This window comes from Opisthocomus hoazin, chromosome 8, assembly GCF_030867145.1.
Source record: "Opisthocomus hoazin isolate bOpiHoa1 chromosome 8, bOpiHoa1.hap1, whole genome shotgun sequence".
In the NCBI taxonomy this organism is placed as follows: Eukaryota; Metazoa; Chordata; class Aves; order Opisthocomiformes; family Opisthocomidae; genus Opisthocomus; species Opisthocomus hoazin.
Window position 1 is genome coordinate 36120994 of NC_134421.1, and position 23166 is coordinate 36144159.

Below are 23166 nucleotides of genomic sequence, written 5' to 3' on the forward strand. Positions count from 1 at the left end.
AGAGTTTGCACTCAAAGATAAAAGTGACCAACAACCTCCTCCCACTCAAAACAAATGCATGACTGACTTTTCCAGCTCAGTTTTTTGGAGGCAACCCGCAGACACGAGCTTCTAGCTACCCGAGCTATTTATCCTGCAGAATAATAAAGAGGCATGATACCAAAGTCGCTTGTAAATTCCATAGGTGGGAGCCACTGAGCACAATAGCGTCAAGCCTCTGAACATCATCTTGCTAGAAATTTCCAGATGTCTACTGAAACAGTGGTGTTCAGTTCTGCTTAGGGGCATAATATAATCTAGTAGGCTCTCAAGGGAAATGCCTTACAGCTCCTCATTCATCTCTTGACCAAGCATATTACCTTCCCACAAATCCCAAGTACAATCACGATACAGGCAAGGGTGCATTCAGTAATGGGACAGCATCTGCAGCCAGTCCCCAGCCACATAACGTGGTGCACACACACCCTTAATTACGTGACATGCATTTCAAGTCACAAGACCACAGTATATCTAGTCACCAGAGAAGGCGGGCGTGTAGGGCTGTGAGGAAGTGGGGCAGACAGCAAGATCTTCGTCACGAAAAAAAAAAAATCATTATAATAATAACTTGGCCCACAGTTTGCCCCAAAATCCTACCTGGTGTAGCTCTCTAGATGGGGGTGACTGTGATAAACTGGGTCTGGTCTATGATCCACAGGTTGGCTATGTTTGTTCAAGGCTACAGAGTATCATCATCATTATGGATTCATGGACTCGCATTAAAAGTGAAAAAAAAAATCACCACTTTCTGGTTAGTGCTCTGTATTTTATACACATACAGATACACACGATGTTCAGCAACACTATCCTGTCACCAAAGTACTTTTTCTATGACAATGTTTAGGGAAATAGCATGCCACATCTGTAAAGCAGTTCAGCAAACTTCAATATGAACTTCAAGCTTCATATGAACTCAAAGCTTTTTAATATTAATACAACTTTTGTTCATGAGGCAAAAATCATTCTCCCCATTCAATCTTCTATGAAACCTTCACTCCATCAATACTGCAATTTCACATCTAAACATATTAACAGGGTCATAAATATTCAGATTATGTAATACAGACAGAGAAAGCAGCCGATAAAATGTTGTTAACATTCATTTACAGCAGCTGGGAAAGCCCTGCCAAATGTCGCTTTACATAACAGGTCGTGACGCTCTGACTGCATTAAGCTTTCTGATCACTCTTCCTTTATCTGCTATGATTTTGAACACAATATGAGACAGCACAGACTAACCAATGTGCTTTCAAGCACACCAACATTTCAAAGGTTTAAAAGATTAAAATATCAAAAAAGCCTTGTGGTTACTATGTTTGTGCTTTTGCATTTTACAGGGCAGACGTGAAAGTGACATGCACATCATTTATCTTCATTACCTTCACAATTCAGTGCCCCCACTAAATTTTAAAAGTGAGTTTATTTTATTGCACCATTCTTTATCCAAGCAATATGCAAAAAAGGAAAACAACATCCAGTAAATTAAAAACATCTCCACTGCAGTTATCACAAGACATCCTGAGTACTACTGAAACATTCTGTAATGTATGCATAATCCTGTCCACAACCGTCCTTAATTTTATCTTGAGAGTTGCAGCTGAATCAGGTGACCGTTCTTGCTTTGCTTCAGTATATTCTGCATTACATTTCCTTTGTTTCAGTACAGTCTCTGCTACACTTTAGCAGTCAGGATTCCCAAAGCATGGGTCAGATCCTACAAGCTCTCAGGCAAGGATTAGCCAGGCACGTGGACTGTGGGACTAGGTCAGAATGTTTTATTGTAAAAAACGATGACTCACAGTTTGATTCATTTGTTTTGCATATTTCCATGCCAAAATTAAGCTCAATCCTGCAGACATTCGTGGAGATTAGCAGCCCTAGGAAGGTTAAGAGCTCTGGTGAGATCAACAAATTCGTGTGTGTAAAGTAAACGCGGCTGTAGACAACAGGACGCACATGGCAGCTACTATACTGCTTGTAAAAGCAATACCACTTCATTCATCCCTCCAGCCCTGCATTCGTGAGCAACTATTCAGAGCACTGGATACCTTACAAAGCCTAACACTTTTAACTGACTGAAATTTTATCGCAGTGGGTCTCAAGCTTTTTCCCGTAGCCAAGGCTCATTAGAGAGAATAGACATGTCTACAGACAACCGAGGAGTTTGAGCAGTGCTGACCAGCTCTGGCTCCAGCCCATCTGTGTGGGGCACTGCTTCTGCAAGGCCCACCTCACCTCCTGGGAAGTCGCAAGATGAAGCGAAGGAGACCTGACTAATTACCAGATGACAGCAAAAATCTTAGTCATTACAGGAAAAACAAAATTCACGAAGGGAAACACCAGTTTCGTCAATACTGATTCAGCGTTGCGAAGTCTGCATCAAATTACAAGGAACTCTGTACTTGTTTTTGATTTGAGTATGGCTACCTTCAATCACTTCTGGAGACTCTTGTCAGTGCATTCAATCACCTGAAATTATGATCTCTCTTCACTCTAAGTGCTCTTGCTCAAGTTAGAGCAGAGTCTTGTCCCAGACTTTGAGAAGGAGACACCAAAAGTGTTTTTCTCACTATGTCAGGTCCATAGACATACATCTTCCTAAAATCATGGACCCTTGAGATGAGATTCAAAGGGGTAATTCCAAGGTTATAAACACAGTGTAATAGGAATAATGACTCATATGATCCTAACACCAGGTCTGAATCCCCACTGCACTATACAATGTGCAAGTCGTAACTTGAAAGCCTCTCTTGCAGAGCATCTTGCAAACTGACCTACAAGCAAGGCGGAGGTTCCTCAACTAGGGGTAGTTACCACGACCTCACATACTACAGATATCCTATGAACTGAGAAAAAAGTAATCGCAGAAATGTTACCTAAAAAAACAGTATTTGGAATTAAATTTACTTTCAAATATCCTAACACAAGCAATACTAAGGAAAAAAAAAAAAGGCCACATAACGTAAACAGCATGAGCTCGGCATGTCAGATGTTACAACTAAGAAAACAACAGATTACATATAAACACTTGGAATATATGCGAAGACTTCACTGAAACTTCAGTTCCCTAACTATCTCCTTATTTACAGTATCTTTAATAAGCTTATAAGCACCCTCTTATCCAGTAGGAACTGCTACTGATTCAGGATGCATTAGCTATTAATTTAATACTACAGTCAATTACAATTTTTTTTTAAAGTAATCAAATGAATAGCTAGATAAATTACTGCGTAACTAAGTGGAGTGCAGGACAGAATTAAGAACAAATTGTTCTGCCCAACAAAAAATATGCCAGTGCACAAATTCAGAAACATACCCGAAGGGTCGTCTTAAATCCTCTTTTTAAATTATGCTGAAAAGAATTTGGACATTTCCATCATTTCCATCTTCTTGCCTGATTCTGACCTACGGTACCTTGCATACAGCTGTTCAAACAACCTGACTTCACCGCATGCAGCTGAAGTAGCACGTTAATACGCCCAAGTAAAGCCCAATATCTACAAGTACCCTGGCTTTCTGAAGTACTGTCTGCTGCCCTCCAAAACAGTTCTGCAAAGGAAATAACCTGATCAACTGCCTTGACTGATAAAGAGTTCTTCAGGCTTCCCTCCTCTCACAGCTATATTAACGCACTGTAATCCTTCACCTCTAGTCACTAAACCCCAAAACATTCACTGTTATTTAACCAACAACTGCAGGCTTGCTTCAGTAGTATTTGCAGACCCACCCCTCTTCTTTCCTCCTTAGACATCAGTTGAGGTAATTTTTCCATCCTCAAAAAAAACCAAACAAACCTACTCTTCACAGATATGAAGTCAGTCAGGAATATTTGCAGAGTAAGTTTCTGGTGGCTGCAATGAAAACTGTCAATCTGCAACTCGGGCAACTGGGGAGCAGAACTGCCATGGGACAGAGGACTGAATATGCTGCGTGAGGGGAATGCTGCAGAAAGAGTCATCGGAGCCAAGTTCCTGCAAACAACCATTCATCCGTGAACCTTTGAAATACCTCTGAACAAACATTTTTTTCACAGATTGTGTGCAAAACCAGAGACAATCTGCCAAAAATTGCCTTAAACGCTGGCAGAACGTTAAGATTAAAAATCAATACAAAGGAAAGGGTTGGGTTTCTTTCTGTGTACTGTATGACCACATGCAATGAATAAATAAGGCATTCTCTGAATACTTCCCCTTCCACATTAATAAAGTAAATCTCTCAATTTAGAATGGTCACACAAATATTGCAATCCTACAGCCCTCCCCCTTTTCCATTTCTTTAAAAAAGAAGTAGAGCAGGAACACAAACTTGCGGGAATACATAGCGAGACCCGTATCTTTCAGGTGACTCCTCTAACTGCCAGGCAATGGATTCATATTCACCCTGTAAATAATATTCATTAAGTCTGGGGAAAAGCAGGAGAGCTTCAACAAACAAGAACACAAGGAGGCTTGTCCCAGAATACTCCGTTCCCTAGTTCTCAGAGTCATCACTTGCAAGGTGGGAGAGCTGGATTCAAGACTCACTTTTGAGTAAGATCAAGGTACCAAGGTGTGAAACCAGACTCCTCGTGCAAACGCTCTGATCACTAGGAAGGATGCGCTCCTCAGATTCCAGGCTGAAATGTCATACATATTTCCACACGGCTCAGCAAAAGAAGCTAACGTTTTTAGGTCTTCTCTGGTAGCAACTCAGATGACATCAGCATGGATGGGGCCGGCACTTATTCTTGCCTCTGTCAGCTGGAGGCAAGGCAGTTTCTAGTCTATAAATAAGGGAACTATGTTAGTGAGATGCTGTGTTTCAAATTATAACTCCTGCAAACAGTCTGCAGAATAAACATGTAGGCCAGTATATGCAGTTGCATAAACATACCCACTGACACCTCTGAAGTGAGACAGCAGCCAAAGGGGAACTAAACATGGGATCTGAAAGGCAAACACAGGAGTTGGAGGTCTTTTATGGATTTAATCCCACGAGATATTTTCCACCCTAAGCCTCTCTGAGCCCACACGGAAGAACGTGAAAACTGCTGTTGCAGCCTGAAAGTCTGTTCTCTGAGACCTGAGCAGAGACCTTTCCCTTTACACAGAGGCCACCCTGCAACTACTAGGGAATGACACAGAGCTACACTGAACTGACTGGCAGGCCACCAGCAAGGCACATGCACTTGGCATCCCCTTGAACAGTCCCTCTGCCAGCCCATTCCCTCCCACCAGGAACCTACTACTTTCCTAGTCAGGGTGGTACATATTGGAGGAATTACACTTTGCCCCTTATTTTCACTGATTTTGTCCTTTTGATATGAAAAAGAGGGTTTTCTTGCTCTGCATTATCAAACCAGTTACCAGTGGTTGTTCAGAAAGGTTTCCCAGAGATATTCTGAAAGACAGGCAAAAGCTGCTAAGCAAATTTTACACACGTCAGCTATTCGGTCTTTGGTGGTCAGAGTTATCTTTGCTCTTTCAGCAGCCCCTCAGTACTGCATGCCTCATTCCCGCCTAGTGCAACATACATATACCTCGCCAGATTTTTCTTTAGACATAAAAGCAGTCTCACAAGGAAAAGGTGCTCCAGTTTTCTGTATGCAGGTACCATCAGCCAAAGCCACATATAACTCAATATTCAATTCCCCTTGTTCTGCTGTGTTAGCAGGTAGAAGCAGTGCTGAAGCCCTGATCAAATAGAGGCTATTTTTCTTGTCCACAGTTTTTCCATTAACAATTTCATATTTTTCTTTACTTAAAGTACCAGAGACATCTCCACAAGACCAGATACCGTACCTCCCTAAGGTGCCTTTATTCAGAATGGTTATCATGATAACGCATTAAAACCTTGGCAGAAGACACCTGAAGCAGTAAGAAGTCTCAAAGGAGGGCTGAAGGAAAAACAGTAACACCCCCAAATCTCACACCCCATAACCTCTCAGGCCCAATGGAAACCTGAAAAAGTAACATTTTATTCCATATTCCTAATTTATAGGTTCTGGCTTAAACAAGTTTGTTGACAGAGACCTGTCTGTCTAGAGTCCGGTGAAGGTCAGTAACTTCAGTCAGGTACAAGGAACAGGACGGTCTGAGATGCTCCTGGCTGCTTGTTTCCTGATAAGGCCATACAATCAAGTTTGCAAGGGGCAGTGCGTTCCACCACCCCACAGGTAAAATTACAGACAGCAGCTGAAGCAGTGCTTAAGAAGCATAGGATTTGACCCACAACTACAACATCATGGCATCAGAAGTGGCTGGCAATTAAGGGATTACAATACAGTCAATGATAATCCGATGAGCTCAGCCGCAGATGCACACAGCCTGCTCGTAGCAGGCTGCCGGGGAAGAAGCGATGCCGGGTGCACACAACAGCACTCGCTGCCGCCCAGCCCCTCCACAGCACCCGGGAGTAGAGCAGCCCCTCGCCGGGGGGGACCTGCTACCCACACCAGGCTCCCTCACCTCTTCTGCACAGGGGACCTTCTCCCACTCCGCACGTGGCTGTGACTGCAGTGCGAGGGTAGCTGAGGAGATTAACACTTTTCTTCTGTTTTCTGTCATGACATCAAGAATCTCACTAATTTTATGCACTGTTACTTGGAAATTAGGAAAGCACTAATACATGAAGGCAGCTTTAAAAAAAGGCACATAACGCATACAACCCAGTTATATTGGGTCTTAACCTCAACTAGTCTGTTGGGCAGCAAAGACAGCATAGTTGTCAATTAAGAAATCAAGTTCTTAAATATATTAGTCATGCCTTTGCAACACAAAACACATACGCTAGCTTTCCATTATTATAGCATTATATTATAATAAGGGTGATAACTTCTCCTGTTTTTATTACACCTTTTGAATGCCTGCATAAATACTGTCAAAGGAAGAAGAGTAACTTTATGCCCATCAACTTAGTCGCGGCACGTTTTGGCACAGAGGCTTGTATTGTAGTGTATCTAGCAAGCAAGGGGAACAATGACTAGAGGCACTAGACAGTTGTTTGACACAGTGTCCTGAACTACCAGGAATATATAACTTTAAGGAAAGGGACTGTGTGGATCATCAAGTTCAGTCTTCTGTTACCTCAGGTAATCTGATTTTATAATCTTTCCTAAAAGATTATTTACTGGATAGTTGGCATCTTCAAGAAAAACAGTTAATGACAAAAGGCTAATTTTTTTTTCAGCAGAAAAAGCGGAATAATAGATTTTCTTTTTCTATAATATAAAAAAATTAACTGACTTTTAATGCTTTCAACTTCTCTATTATTTTCTAAAACAGTAATTTAATTGTTGAGTTAGAAAGTTTCAGTTCAGATGCCTGCTCATCTTGGTACTGAAAGAACACATATAATCTCACCTCTGACCTAACGCTCCTAATGCTTTAGATTGTTTATCCTCTCTTTTCTTAAAAAAGAGTCAAAAGGGAAAAGCAGAGAACAGCAAGGCTTGAAAGGCAACAGTCAGGTGAAAGGACAGAGCCATACAAGAGCTGTCACTGAATCTTGTTAGACTTCTGCTGTACTCCGTAAACATGAGCAGATTCCTCTGATTTTCAGCAAGCAGATACTCTGGAACCGGCTAGAACAGCAGACGCTGGTTTCTTTCACCATATGAAAGAATGTACACTGGAAAGTGAAAGGGGATCAGCACATCTCCTTATTTAGCTTAAGACACAGACACAGCAAAGCCAAAAGTGTGCATCACTCCACTTCAGATACCTTGGAAGAAGCAAGTCAAAGCAGCATCTTGAAGGCTCTAGACACAAAACAGCACCAACAACTGCTAGCAGATCCTACACGTGGAGTAATTCAGATGAGTAAGCACTGAGTCAGTTAAGGAGTCTGGACAGTCCATTTACATGAATCTGCAGTAGTCAGTTACGTTTCCCACAACAGCTAATTATGTAAAGGGTTATAATCATTACTTCCTGGAAGTTATCATCCAGTAAGCCAGCTGCGTTTGCTTTTTATTCCCAATATAGTTAACATGAAATGCTACGCCATAAGTGTTCTAATTATATTTTTTGTAACTTCTCTTTAACAATAAACAAATAATTTTATATGTAGTATATTTTGAGAATGTTTTGGTTAATATGAATTTTATATGTAGTATATTTTGAGAATGTTTTGGTTAATATGCTAATACAGCTCTCTTGCCTGCTCGTCAGCACTTCTACATCTGTAATAGGAAGTCTCAGGAGGTTGCAACTGAAACATGTTTTATTGGTCAACAACAGATAACAAAGTTAATAGGGATATTCTAACTAATGAATCCATGATCATGTTTCTAAGCAAGTTCAACTGAAACTTTTTCTAGAAAAATGGTAGACAAAAACTTTTTTCCCTTCTCATTCCTCCATAATTAAAAGCACGCCCCCGGATGCTACAAGCAAGGTAAATGCAAGCCAAGTACCCACACACCTTCAGAGGGACTTCATTAAAACTAGGTCAACTGCACTGTCCTGCACTGGATAGAGTTAGAAGATAATGACACAGGTCGTCCTTAACTCATTTCAGTTATTACTATTACAGAGTCAAATCATAAAGCGTACACTTTATCCATAGCATTTCCTGAGAGCATTTAGTGGTTTTGCTGGTGTTTGTATCCTAGAGATTTTTCCAACATAGGAGGCTGGGCCCTATTCTTGTCCAAACGTTTCAAGTGAAAGACTATAAAGAGCACCTTCTCTTCCCACCTGCAACACCTACCTCATTAGCATGCAATGAGAGCTGGGATTATTTTACTCTGCCAGCCATGAACTAAACCAAGTGTTTCTCCTTCTAGACAAGGCAAACTATTCATTGTAATGCTTGCACTCACTGACTAGCAAAGAGTAATGTGAAATCATGGCCATGTCCACACACAAGCCAGTTCTTGGAAACAGAACATTATGTTTGCCTGGGGTTATTTCCAAAGTATTCTTCATTGTCCATAAAGAGATTGCATCTCATTCTCAGGATTTATCAATTCGTCACCTCCAGGTAAAATCCAGGTTTCCAGTGGGTTCTATGATGCAAGACTGAACACTGCATCTTGAAATTTGTACAGGTATATGCCTGAGAAAAGGTGACATGAGCACAGAAAAGGGAAGGGGCTACTTGGAGAGATCTTCCTTGCTCAGTTACTAAGCTGTAGCGAACAGAAAATGGCTTGAGAATACCAGCATTTTGCTTGGACAAGATGGATCAGTGGGCAGAGCACAGGTAAAACGTAATATACTACCTTTAGCCTACCAGGTGTCTGTAACTGACTTGTGACACACTTCTGTGTCTACCAGAAGATAAAATTTCCACAAGCTGCAGAAAACAGTAGATTCCTGAGGAAGTGGTGCCTCAGGATTACCGCTCCCATTATAACAGATCAAAGTGAATTGTTTGTCTTAGCGCACTCCCACCGGACCGAGCCACCACACAAACTGCCCGAACAGCCTGTGCCGAGCAGCTGTGTAAGTCTTGGAAACAAAGGAAAAAGCGCAGCGACAACCAATTCCTTTGGTTTTGGTGCCAGATATAGTCTTGGTAACATAAAACACAGGCAGCAAGCAGTCTTCCTGTGCAGACAGCTCTGCCTGATACCTAGGAGACGGTCCCATGCTCTCAGCAATGGCCCTCTGTGCTTCACCCCAAGTATCTGCTACAGCACAGCCCACCCGCCTCGCCCCTGTCAGCGCTACGCAAGCAGCGATGCCAGCCATTGCACCTTCAACCACTGCCTCTAGCTCTCAGCTGCTGCTCCGCCTCTTCACGCAGGCATGCATACACACCTACATACACCTACACATACATGCCCCCACAGTCTCTCGAACCTCAGGGGATTTGGCACGGTGCCCAAGAGACAAGAAGTAGGGAAGCAAAAGACATAAATAACGTCAGGCAAGGCTATTCACGACTTGCAGTTCCTGGACTGACCAGCACAGAGCAAGGTCAGCCAGCCTTGCCTCGGAGACAGCCAGCGCTTGATCGGCTCAGCCCAGAGAGCACAGCGGGGTCCCAGGAGGGTCGGCTCAGTAACTGGTGAAGTGGGAGAAGCCAGTCAAGGAGGAAGCGCTGCCATGAGACTAAACCCTGCAGGAAACAGAGGGGGCTGCACGCAGGGCGCAAGGGGCCCCGGTATGCATTTAGATTAATTGCTCATACACAGAACCAAGCCCACACACTCCAAAGCCTATTTTGCTCCGTGAAAGCCCAGCAGTAAGAGTAGATTAGACTCTAACAGGGATTAATACGAGTTAAGGTAGCACTAATTTCCACTAAGGAGACCAGAAAGGTTAGACATGGGATAGTGTGACAGCTAGGTGTAGCAGGGGCTTGAAAAAAAGGTAAAGGGAAGAACAAGCACCACAGGAGCTACCATTGACACCTGCCTGGCTCCATTTGTGCTCTCCTGCACGTCCAACCCTGCGAAAAACAGAGATTAGACGTGCTGCATTGCCAAGTCATGGTCAGTGATTTCTAACAGGTGGTGTAATGGTCAGTGGGGGATTTCTTATCCAGTCTCAACAGTACTGACCCACTTTTTTCCCTTGCTACCATCTATCACCTCTGAATGACAAGCAGACCAGTTTTCACAAAAGGCAAAACCTAACCCAAGTGAAATTTGAGGCAGAAAATGAGATGAAATTCATATCCCATTCTGTCTTACTGCAGCCATTTCAAAGCTGTAAGTTTCATTTTATTAGCAACTAGGACTTCAGTTCATAAAAAAAGTGACCAATAAAAGATAATGGCAGGGAATTAAATGAACCTTAGCATGATTTAGAGCATTGCTCTGCAGCAGGAAAACTGCACAGAAAGTATGTTTGGAAAAGGAAAAAAGTTCAAAAAGAGTGATCATAAAAGGACCCAAACTGCTTCAGTCAGAGGCGAGTTAAAGCTTTTTTAGAGACTAACAAAAAAAGCTCAAGCATACACAAAACGTACACATTAAGTATGCATTATGATTGCCATATTGCCAGAAAGAAACACTGGTCAGACAATCCATTCATTGCTCGCTCTTTCACGTGTGCTATAGCAATTAGGACTTTTTTCACTTTTAAATTCAAGTCAAATAATAAACGTAGTTTCACTGCAGTGCTGGGAGACACCAGCTGCAGTGTGTGGTCAAACCAGGAAAAAAGTCTACTTTCCTGCCTGTTGGCCATATTTTCAAAAAGGTACCATGAAAAGGCATGTTTTCCTTCAATTACATAGAAGGACCAAGAGGCCAAAACCTCAGTCAGGACCTCTGGGAAGCAGGCTTTTTGTAGGACTCCCTCCACCCCGCAAATAATTTGGTGCATAGGATTGAACTAAAACAAGTTCCTTAGTATTCATTCCACGAAAGCTGTGATAAGAGTACTGAATATACGTAGGTTAAAAAAAAAAAAAAAAGAAGAAAGACTGTTCAGTTTCTGACTGAACTCTCTAAACCTGCAGATACCCCTTCCAGCTGCATAGCCAACTACAAACTCATTAACATCCACCTGGACAACTGAAGTTTGAAGGGAAGGATCAGAGAGCAGGAAGAAAGAAGTGGGCGAAAAAGGCAAGGAACTATCCTTCATTAGCCTGTCTCTTGAACAACACGTAACTCCAATTGAAACAGCAGCATGGAGAACAATATCTTCTCCATATAAGACAAAACTCATCGTGGTCAAGTTCTCTGATCAGAAAAATTTCTACAGAACCACACTTCATAAACCTGAACTTTGGAAACTGGCACCCATTCACCAGAATTTTTCAAAATAAAACTCGAGAATTCTGGCATCATCCAAGGCACCAAATTTTTCATTACAAAGATTTTTTTCAAAACAGTTATATGATAAGTTTACTAAAATGTCAACCCAGTTTGTATTTCAGAACTCGGCCTTTCCTCAGAGAGGCTTGTGTTGTTAATTCTAGATTGGTTTAATCTGAAGTAGAGTTGAAATTCAGTTTTGCAAATTAGAATTTTAATTTTCCATAAAAAGTAATTAGGCAATGTAATCCAGAGTGCTAACAAATTGTTCTGGTGAAAAACAGGAGTATTTTGTTCTGAATACCACCATGCAAATGTTGATCTTAGGGAAGCGTCTCCTGTCACAAAGCTGGTTTTGGGCTTATATTTCCACACAGTCACTTCCAACTGGAAAATGGAAGGTGGAAAAAGGAATCAACTAAGTAGGTCTTCCCTCAGTCCTTTCCAGTTAGAGATGCGGTTGCATAGGAAGGCCAAGAGGCTGTTAAACTCCAAAGATCCTCAACAGTTCAAACCATACAGAGGGTCTCACTGAACAGACAGGCCCAGACAACCAGTCAGCACAATGCTTACCCATCCAAAGCATAATTTTCCTGTGCGTGGAAGACCAATTACAAGTCTTAAGAAGGTAAGCATGCCTGTTTAACACTTGAATGGTCTGAAAGCTATTGAGCAGCATTCCCAATCCTCTGCTACTACTACACATTTCTTCTCCAGAGTGACAGATTTCTGAAGTGAGACAGGTATTCAAGATCTCACTAGTTCACCCTTCACCACACCTGACATACTACAGCATCCTCTGATGTTCGTATGGGTATTTCTTGACTACTGCAGATTGCTCAGTAACTTTATCAACTGACACTACTTTACATTATCAGCAGTACCAAGGAGCAGCTGGTCCTCAGAATACAAAAGGTAGGGTAACAATAGGCTACAACAGTCAATTGAGCTTTGAGTTAAGGAATGTTGTGTATAAATCAAAGTAGTGTCATGTATCAGAAAGTTAATACTCAATTCCTAACTATATCACCAGCCTGCTGCTCATTTAAACAGTATTCCCTCTGCTTTCTACTTCTAGTGGTAACAACCCCCCCACTTGCAAGGTTGGTAGGAAACCCATCTCTAATGACTTCAGAGGCCCTATAAAATTATCACATTATTCAGAAAAAACACACATACAATGGATAGTCTGGATGATCAGGGATATTTTAAGAAGGAATTTTATTCAGTAATCCAATACAGGCTGCAGAAAGTCTACAAGGCACATTGCCCAAGCAATTTCAACAATAATATAAATTGTTCCTCGGAGCTGTCAAAATGTTCTTGAATAAGCAAGCTCTTGATGCCTTTCCTAAAGCTTTTGCATTACAAAGTGAAACATTGCTGAGAAGTAGGTGCTTCAGCAACATTATCAAGTAACAAGGTCAAACTGAAACTGAAGTGTATCAAGACAGCTCACTTTCAACAAAGAAGAGTTACAGAACCAAGCAATACTTCCCACACACCTTTATGTCTACACATTAAGATACCTACGTCTTCATAATATCCTTACATCTCCCAAAACAATGGGTACAGGTATCCATCTAGAGAGATCTAACTTCAGTATTAAGACATCCTTAAGAAATATCCTTCTGTTTTCCATATCGTGTGCAGGGAAGTGAACACAATTCCCTTACCACTACAGTTGGGACAGTTCTTGACAGAAGTAAGCCTAAAGAATAGGGACATTGCAAGAAAATGTGTGGTAAGATGTTCTGCCCAACAAGTCAGACGTACCTTGTCCGCTTCAGTTTGACAAAGAGGTAACATTTGCAGGCTTTCTACGGTTCCTGCATGACCTCCACTAAAGCAACAGCCAATCTACTGATACTGCTAAAAGGCCAAGGAGAAGACGCCAGTTTACATCACCCAGGAATCAGGCAGAACAATTAACATCTGTTACTGCTCCTTATTTGAGGAGTTAAGAGCAGAAAAGCTATGTGAAGAATGGCACTGTTAAATCCTCATTTCCAAATATGGCACCACATACATACCCTACAGGCCACATACATTAGAGGCAGCTCTTTAATCCATATCAATATCCAGACATCTTAAAACAGGATTTACAAATCCACACATCAGTGGTATGGTTTCTGAATCACTAACACTGGTATCCAGCATGCGGGTCTCAGTGCAACCTCATAACAAGGTAAGCGATATATGCGGTGTTACACTCCTTTGCACGCGCCTGTCCAGAGGACCCCAAATGGCCAGTTTGCTGCCAAATTGTCCACATCCTTCAGGCAACTAAACATGTCAGCAGTGAAAAATCAGCTAGCCACTGAACACCAGAAATCATAAGCAGCAAAAGCGTTTTGGCCACACCCTTTCTCCTATCCTAATGTATGAAATTCCAGGTAGTATATAGGGACCTGCCTTTCCCACACACATTCCCCTAAAGTTACACTGCTGGCTAATTAGGACTGAGTCCTTAGCCCTTGAAACCCCCAATATCAAAAAGATTTTCAGGGTATCACACAATGGTATCACTACTTTGTTACAGTATCACAGAGCTAGCATCAGGGAGAACTGTGTCTCAGTAGAGACAGTTCTTGCCACTTGAAATACAATTGTAGTGATGCTGGTTAAAGAAGCTCTGACTACAGTTTCTAGCCCAGCATACTTTTTGAAACAGCTGCTAATCAACAATTCAGGCGAGGCAGTCGGGGTCAGACACACCACAGATCACCACAAAGGAGCAAAAGCAAGTCAAAATTCCTACTCGGCTGCGGTTACAAATGCCACGTCCTTCTGCAAGTATGATGGAGGACCATGACACCAAAGGAGAGCCAAGTTATCAGAGGTGCTTTCTACCTTCATCTTTGTTTTTTACTAAATGATCTGATATATGTAGCTGAAGGGCACAGTATTTTTTCCTCCATTATTCAAAAGAAAAGAACGGCTTATATAGCAGCTGGCTGTAGTTAATAAAGCCTGAGCCCGTAACAATCGTGTTAGGAGCAGGCAAAGAACCGTCTGCACACTCTGCAAAGATTTTGGACATTTTTTCTGCTCAGTGATCAAGGCAAATCTGCACCATCTCTACACAGAGGCAGAAGCACCGATCCTCCAAGGGCTCAATGTCAGTGAATACAGGGGCTACGCGAGAGCTGTCTCCGCCCTGCCCACGTCAAACAGACACCTGAAGCGTGGCCTGCCTGGCAGCTCAGAGAAGACCCCTCACTGCCCACCTGTCTGGCAGGTCTCTTATTTTAAGCCTAAATCCCTTCCTGGACTCCAAAAGACTTTCACTGGCGACAGGTCTTTTTCACAAAAAGTTAAGCTTTGGAAGAAGCAAACTCAAGAACTACCTCTTCCCTTTACAGAGGGGGAAAAAACCCCAACGAAACTCCAAGAACTGTCTTGAAAATTTGATCTCGCAGGATCAAGCAAGAGGACAAAATACTGTGCAATCACAGAAAGTCAACAAATCTTTGAGCAGCTGAGGAGTGGTTCCTCCCCGCTCCGTTTCAGACACCTCGGTTCGAAGGTTCCCCAGCCCTTGCCCGTGCAGGGCAGGAGGGCTCCTCAAGCCCACAGACCTGCATGGGGACACGCTTTGTCTCTGCACATCGCAGACCATGGGGAGCATCAGGGAGGGTCCACCTCACGTATATAAAGAGCACACCCACACCATTTCAATAAACAGAGTTCAGGTGTCGCATAGCTTTTTAAACGCCGCATTTCAGGTTCACGTCCCTCCTCGAAGCTTGGATTTATTGCTATTTGTGAATTATGCAATATATTCCCCGACAGCGCCCAGAAGACAAGGATGCGTGCCGGCAGACCCATCGCCCTTTGCCCACGCCGCCGCTTTCCCGTCCTCTGTCCCACCCAAGACGCTGGCAGAGGGGCAAGCGCCAGGTGAGGAGCGGGAGCTCAGGGGTCTGGCGGCACAAGCCGGGGTCCGTCCTTGGCACAGCAGCTGGAGGCGACACAGCCGGGCGACGCGAGGCTGAAATACCTCCTGGGATGGCTGAGAGGGCTCGCAGGACAACCAAGGGTGGTTCTTTATGAGCCGCCTGCTACAGCGCAACGGGGAAACGGCAGCCCTGAGGGGAGGGCGGGTGGGGGACACCGGCCAAGCGCCCTAAGAAAGGGGCATGCTTCGCTACTGTCTCTCGCCTCCGTTTAACCGCCGAGCCCCCTTTTTGTTTTTACACCCGCCCCCCCCCCCCGCCCCGCTCCCCTCCGCCGCCCCGAAGTTCGGGTACCAGGGACCGACCGGACGGCGGCGGTGGGGCCGGCCTCGGCCCGCAGCCCGGGGAAGGGGCCGGCGGGGCCCTCCTCCGCCGCCCCGCGCTTACCTTTCACTTGGCTTTCATACTCCGCTATAATCTCTTTGTCCTTTTTGAATCTGCTCGGGGTTGACATTATCCGCTTGCTCTTTCCGCTTCTCCCCCTTCTTCTCCTTGTTTCAGCTGATTATGGTCACCAGCTCTGCTCCCGGAGCGGCTCCCAAGTTGCGCCGGGCGGCCAGCAGCCCCAGCGAGCGCGGCGGCGGGGGCGGCCGGCCCCGGGCAGCGCCGCCGGCAGCGGAGGCGGGGAGGCGGCGGTCAGGCTAACCCCGGCGCGGGCACCATCGCCTCCGGGCACCGCCACCGGCAGCAACGCGCTCCGCGGCCCGGGGCCGCCGCAGGGCGGGGCGAGGCTGCTGCTGGCCGCGGGGCTGCCGCTTCCACTAGGCGAGGGCGGGGGCCCGGCGGCTGCGCCCCACCATTGTTACCTCTCCTCACGCACCGGGGGAAGGGAAGGAGGGAGCAGGCGGGCGGGCGGCCGCGCTCGGTCCGTACGCCGGGGCGCTGGTTACTCCTGCCGAGCCGCACGTCCCAGCCCCGCAGCCCGCTGCTCGGCGCGGGGCGACACCCCCGCCACGCCCTGGAGAGGTGTCTCCGGGAATGAACTTCTCCCTGCCCTCCCGCCGCTCCCTCCTCCCTGCCTGCTCGCCCGCCTCCGCGCCCCGCTGCCGCCCGCTCCGCCTCCCCCCCTGCCGGCAGCCGCGGCGGGAGCGCGGCCGCCGCCCACCGCAGGCCCCGCCACCCGGCTGCCCCGCGGCGGGAGGCCTAGCAGGCCCGGCGGGGCGGGAGGGAAGCGGGAGGGCAGGGGCCGGCGCCCCGCGGCTAGCATGTGGTGGCCGGGTGCCCTCCGGGGACAGAGCGTGAGGCGGCGGCGCGGGGACAGAAAGCCCTTGATCCGGCGGGGAAAGTTAAAGCCCGGCGCTGCCGCCGCTGCCAGGCCGCTCGGGGAGGGGAGATTCGTCCTCCGAGGACCCGGTTTCCCCCGGAGGCAGGGCGCGGCGGCGCTGAGAGGGGCCGCGGCGGCGGTGGGGCGCCCGGGGACGCGTCCCCAGCGGGGCCTGGGCCGTGCCGGCGCTGAGGGGAGAGCCGGGTGCCTCAGCACGGCCGGTCCGGCTGCCGCTGCTCCCCGAGGGGTGCGGCTGGGCCTGGAGGGCAGGGCCGCCGGGACCCCTGCGCAGGGCTCTCCCGCCCTGCCAGACGGGCGCGTTCGTGTCGGCGTCACGGGGATGGATGGACGGACTCCAGCCTGGCCAGCGGCAGTGGAGCATGGGGCAGGTCACCAAGGGGAGAGGCAGCCAGGTGTGCCCTTGCCCCTGGGTGCCTGCAGCAGCGATGGGGACAGCCGCCTCCTCTGCCTGCGGAGCTGGCACCTGGCTCGGGCCCTCGGGGCTGCGGAGGACAAGCTGGCTGCCGGCTCTGCGGGAGGAGATGAGGTCGCGCGTGCCAGGAGCCGAGCACGGCGGCTCACAGAGCCAGCAGCCACACTGCTCCTCGGTTCTGGGCTCCAAGCTGGAGAGTCACCTGCAAAAGGAGTCAGATGTGACCCAGGCTGCACAATCCTTGCCCTTTCCCCTGGCTGCCCTGAAACTCAGCCTTTGCCTGAGAAGAGCTTGCTAAAAAAAAAACGTGGAAGAAGCGGAGTGATGGACACTGCTGCCTTGTGATGGGCAAAGAATGTGGCAGTCGTTCATGGGTCAAAGCCAAAAGCCAAACCCCAAGGCCATAGCTGCAGACTTTGGGCTCTGAGGAGGTTAAAGGCAGGCAGGGGACTTTCTGGAGGCACAGAGGGCTCTGCTGGCATCAGGTGTGTGTCCAGGAGTGATTGGGCAGAGTTGCGAACCATTCAGAAGGAGTTTCCAAAGGTGGCTGCTGTATGGTGAGTGTGGCGAAAGTGCCCAGAGATCCTATCCTAGACAGCTGGTCCTGACACCGCCAGGACCTGACTTTTCAGGATAAACAGATCTGAACGGTGGGATCGTCCGCTGCTGGGAAAGTTCAAGTACCCAGTAATTTGTCTGGATTTGAGCTTTAGTGCTATGGGAACCTGGCTCTCAGAGGGAAATGGCACAATTACTGTACTCATGCTGACATTCTTGCTTGTCTTTACATTTAATTCTTATAAATGTGTTGCCTTAGCGTTGCAGTCATTCACTTCCACACCTCTGCCTTTCAGCAGTAAGTGTACACCTGTCCTTTGCAGTTCGTCTTTCAGTTTCGAGAGGTACCGTGCTCTCCCCCGCTACAGGATCAGGGTAACAGGGTTCCTGTTCTCCTTCCTCTCTTCCCGTGTTGATCTCTTTAAGATTATAATGTCTCTTCCTCTTGCTCTCCCAGCATGATCTCTTTCCAGCACTGATCCCAATTCAGATCGCCTAAAGCAATCTTAGTATTGGAGGTTATTGTCTGAAGCCAATTTAACTCCAAGCTGGATGGTCAAATTACATCCCTTGAATAGGAAGCCCTGCCTCAAAAGAGCAGCCATCTCGGTAATCCCACCCAACTCTGATTTTCATCTCAGCCTTTGATGCTCAAGTCTTGCCTCCTGGCTGTTCCAGTCCATCTGTTAGGCTGGGGACAGGCTGATTTACAAGACAGTGGGCTGCATTCCCGAGGGACAGGGGGCACTGGCTGGAAGTTAGCTGTGAGTCTCTCCTGGTCTTGCAGAGCACAGTGTCTTTGCAACTGGTGAAGACAGAGAATGGTGGTCACATCCCCTCGTGCCCTGGCTGCGGCTGCGCAGGTTGGCACCTCCAGTCACGCCAGTCCCCATCTCCCTTGTCCAGGAGCTGGGTTCACAGACCATGCCCGAGATGTGGTTGGAGGTGTAGGCATAAAGTTGTCTGCCTCCTCCTCTCCTGGAGGCTGAAGGACTCGGCCCTCTCTTGCCCCACAGCCTACGCTGGGAGATACTGCCCAGATCTTTCTCCCCAGGAGAAGAGTGCAGGGGGATGCCCACGCCTACACCACCCCTTCTCCCTGCACTAGATGCTGCAGCCAGAGGATGGGCCTGGCTCCACAGAGCCAAACCGGAGGCTGCAGAGGGACCATTTCTGTTTCTCTGCAAAGGCAATTTCCTGTGCAGACGCAGGAGCCATCTTCTGGCTCTGCAGATTGATCTCCCTGCATTCAGCCGCTCGGCTCAGGGCTGCGAGTCCGTGGCATGTCCGCTGACCAAGGGTGGACCTGTGTCCCAGCTGGCTTGAGCGTGCCAGGCTCAGAGCTGTGCAGATTCTGGATCCCTGAGCTAGGGTTGGCCTCCAGGACGGTCAGCATTGAGCTGTCTGAGAAATCTGATTTCTCCCCCCCCCGCCCTTCTTCAGGGATTGGCAAAGGATTGTACATTATTACATGGGTGTAATCTTTTAAGATGTTCGTGGCAGCTCAAGTCTCCGGACTCAATTCCACACTGATTTACACAGCCTGCAATCCCATTGCGAGGATGGCGATTGCAGAGGAACAGACCCTGCCTGGGCTCTGCGATGCCAGGTTTGAGGTGACTTACAGGACGCGGACGATTAGTACAGAAATCCCTGTCTTCTGAGACCTGTTCCCAAGGAGCTCCCCACAGACTTCCCATCAATTTCAAGAGCCGCAAGTGCTAGAGCTGTGGAGCAGTCTTGTTACGTGGACCCCTGCACACCCGTGAATGGTGCTTGAAAACATTTGTTTATCCACAGTGGTCTTTTGTGAACTCTTAAATTATAGCATGTAGAGCATATCCAGGTCTTGACAGGAAGGACGCTGTAGGCATTTAGAAAGTATTTGGATAGAGCTGATTGGGAGCACGTATGTTGTTGCAAGAGGCAGAGCTGTATCAATAATGCAGTGTTGTAGGGTACTGCAGCGGTACAATACTGGTGCAGGGTTTGTGGACCGTACCTCAGCATATGGAGTTAGATAATCTACTCCATCAGGGAACTGGAAATCCTGAATTATGTATGATAAAACAGAGACGTGTTTACACAGAGACCAGTTCCTGCAATACTTCATGCACTCAGTGCAAAAAGGGAAGAACACGGGCATGCTGGATTCTGCTTGCTTGAGAACTTCCTTACTGCATTTCATTTACACAGCCTGATGAGCTGTGCAGTATTTGCTTTCTTGTGCTGCTAATAAAAATAGACCATATAAGTGATTGCTGGAATATCACCGAGCTGATCTCTGTGAGCACAGAATGAAATGCATCGACCTCCTTAAACAAGAAAACCCTACACTAATTTTCTTTAGGCTGAAAAAAGATAGAAATAATTCCTCTTGCTTTATAATTGCAGTCAATCAGTCATTTTACAGTTGTACAGTAAGTCTGTAAATGAAAGACCAAGCTTTAATTGAAACAATGAAACATTTGATTGTTATTGAAAAATCAGTAAGAGGCACCATTCAAAGGCTTGTTCAAATGTTTGTCACTGATAAGATGCACATTTCTATAGAATCAAATCTGTTTGCTTGGGAATGAGATTATTTTAGCAAATACAGTTGCTTATCTAAGATACAAAACCAGCGAGGCTTTTTTTCTCTCCCCTGCCCCCAGCCAGTGCAGCACTTAATGCTGCTCTGTGCTGAAAAACTCCCAAGACAGGGAGATGAAATCTGGGCTTATGGGGTTTGTCACAGGCTGCAGGAGCGCAGGGGCTTCACCCTGGGTGACCTGAAAGCGAGTGACTCTAAAGCATGCAGCTGGACCTTCGCAGCAATGAAGTGAAGATCACAGGCTTTCCAAAATTCAGTAGTTCGGAAGATGTTTCCCTCACCTGAGTTTCTGTGTGAGCCTAAGCTGTCACTAACCTTTCATTTCCAGGAACAGCACTCTGACCACTAGCACGGGTGTGTTGATTGAGAGGGCCTGTGGACACAATCTCTTCCAGAAGCACAGTGAAGGAAGAAAAGGCATTCTTATCTCACAGTAAGAGTGTCTACAGGTGGAGTATGCAGAATTGGTAATGTGCTTTAAATTCACGCTGTACCTGGGTCCATAACCATTTTTGAGCCCTAGGCATTTACTGCGTACTGCTTCAGATTACTGTTTTAGTCTGTTGAGCAATTGCTGGCTTTCTTTTGGACATAATGATCTGAGTGGCCATTTTGTGAGCTTCATACACCTAAATTTAGGCAACTAAAGTCATATGCCTAATCTAAATGAGTCATTCAACCAAGTCATTTAACCTTCTTCAAAAGTCAATCAAGAGAGGTGGGCGTGTCCTTGCTGGTGATCACTACAGTTAACTTCTTTTAGATACCTCATTTAGTGTGGTTTTTGTTCCAGTTTTCCTTACTATCATAAGCAGGGGTCATATAAGACAGGAATGACATCCTCTTCACAAAACCCAAATGTAATATGCTGAGTGTTAACAACAGTCTATTAGGAATATGGTTATTATTTATAGTCCCTTGCTCCTGAATGTAATACACAGCTAAGTGCATGCAGACTGTGTTTGTCCATTTACTATGTGCAGTCACGTTGGAAAGTAATCCTGTCGGCCTGTCATCTGGAGGAGGATTCAGGAAAAATACCATTAGGTAACCCATGTATATGTGTGTGTGCTCATCTGCATGCGTACGTGCGTGTATGTATACAGCCAATTTGCCATGTTCAAACGCATATAATAGTTATCTGAATCCAGTGGAGAATTGTCCACATCACAGATTAAAAAATCTTCCAGGTGAAATCACTGACTTGACATGAAAGAGATCCTTCTGTCTCAGTAAGGTAAGATTTCAGCCCTGGAGGACTGATACAGCCTGGGACACGAACAAGCATTGTATTTCTTCTAAAGCAAAAATCAAAGCACCAAATCCAAACCTCTCCACATTAGTTTTGTTGCTATTCTGTGTTGGTTTGTGTGGCAAGGTTTTGGTAGCAGGGGAGCTACAGGGGTGGCTTCTGTGAGAAGCTTCAAGAAGCTTCTCCCGTGTCCAACAGAGCCAGTGCCAGCTGGCTCTAAGACAGACCCGCTGCTGGCCAAGGCCCAGCCCATCAGCGACGGTGGTAATGCCTCTGTGATAACATAGTTAAGAAGGGGGAAGAACCTGTGGTGAAACAGCAGTCGACAGAGAGGAGTAAGACAATGTGAGAGAAACAACCCTGCAGACACCAAGGTCAGTGAAGAAGGAGGGGGAGGAGGTGATCCAGGCACTGGAGCAGAGGTTTTTCCCCTGCAGCCCTGTGGAGAAGACCATGGTGAGGCAGGCTGCCCCCCTGCAGCCCATGGAAGTCCACGGTGGAGCAGATCTCCACCTGTAGCCCGTGGAAGGGACCCTGTGCTGGAGCAGGTGGATGCCTGAAGGAATCTGTGACCCCGTGGGAAGCCTGCGCTGGAGCAGGCTCCTGGCAGGACCTGTGGACCTGTGGAGAGAGCATGCCGAAGTAGGTTTGCTGACAGGGCTTGTGACCCCGTGGGGGACCCACGCTGGGGCAGCCTGTTCCTGAAGGACTGCAGCCCATGGGAAGGATCCACGATGGGGCAGTTCATGAAGAGCTGCAGCCTGCGGGAAGGACTCATGTTGGAGAAGTTTGTGGAGAACTCTCTGCCGTGAGAGGGACCTCACGCTGGGGCTGAGGAGCAAGGAGCAGCAGAGACAACGTGTGATGAAGTGACCGCAACCCCCATTGCACGTCAGCTTGCACCACTCAGGCAGAGGAGATAGAGAAACGGGAGTGAAATTGATCCTGGGAAGAAGGGATGGGGGGAAGGTGTTTTAAGATTTGGTTTTATTTCTCATTATCCTGCTCTGATTTGATTGGTGATAAATTAAACGTTTTTTTCTCCCCAAGTTCAGTCTGTTTTGTCCATGACAGTAATTGGTGAGTGATCTCTCCCTGTCCTTGTCTCGACCCTTGAACCTTTCATCGTATTTTCTCTCCCCTGTCCAGTAGAGGAGGGGAGTGATAGAGCTGGTTTTGGTGGGCACTTGGCATTTATCCAGGCTAAACAAAAACATTCTGGTTGAAGAAATTAATGAGACTTAAAGCAGTAATTGGTATGTCAATATTTAGTCCTTTGGCTTTACAGTTATGAAGTGCAGTTTAATGTTTCCTTGTTAACTTGTTCATTTTTAGCAGCCTTAATAGGACTAATGACATTAATATATAGG

General features: G+C 46.5%; 1 protein-coding gene across 2 annotated transcripts in view; it reads right to left on the reverse strand.

The window, feature by feature from the left end:
- The window catches only part of SRGAP1 (SLIT-ROBO Rho GTPase activating protein 1), a 151626-nt gene extending 135337 nt beyond the window's left edge, over positions 1–16289 (reverse strand). For both annotated transcript variants that reach the window (XM_075428406.1, XM_075428407.1), the window contains exon 1: positions 16084–16289. In XM_075428406.1, the coding sequence (XP_075284521.1) occupies positions 16084–16150 (67 nt within the window). In that variant the 5' untranslated portion in view covers positions 16151–16289. The remainder of the gene's footprint in view (positions 1–16083) is intronic.
- Positions 16290–23166: the final 6877 nt, after the last annotated feature.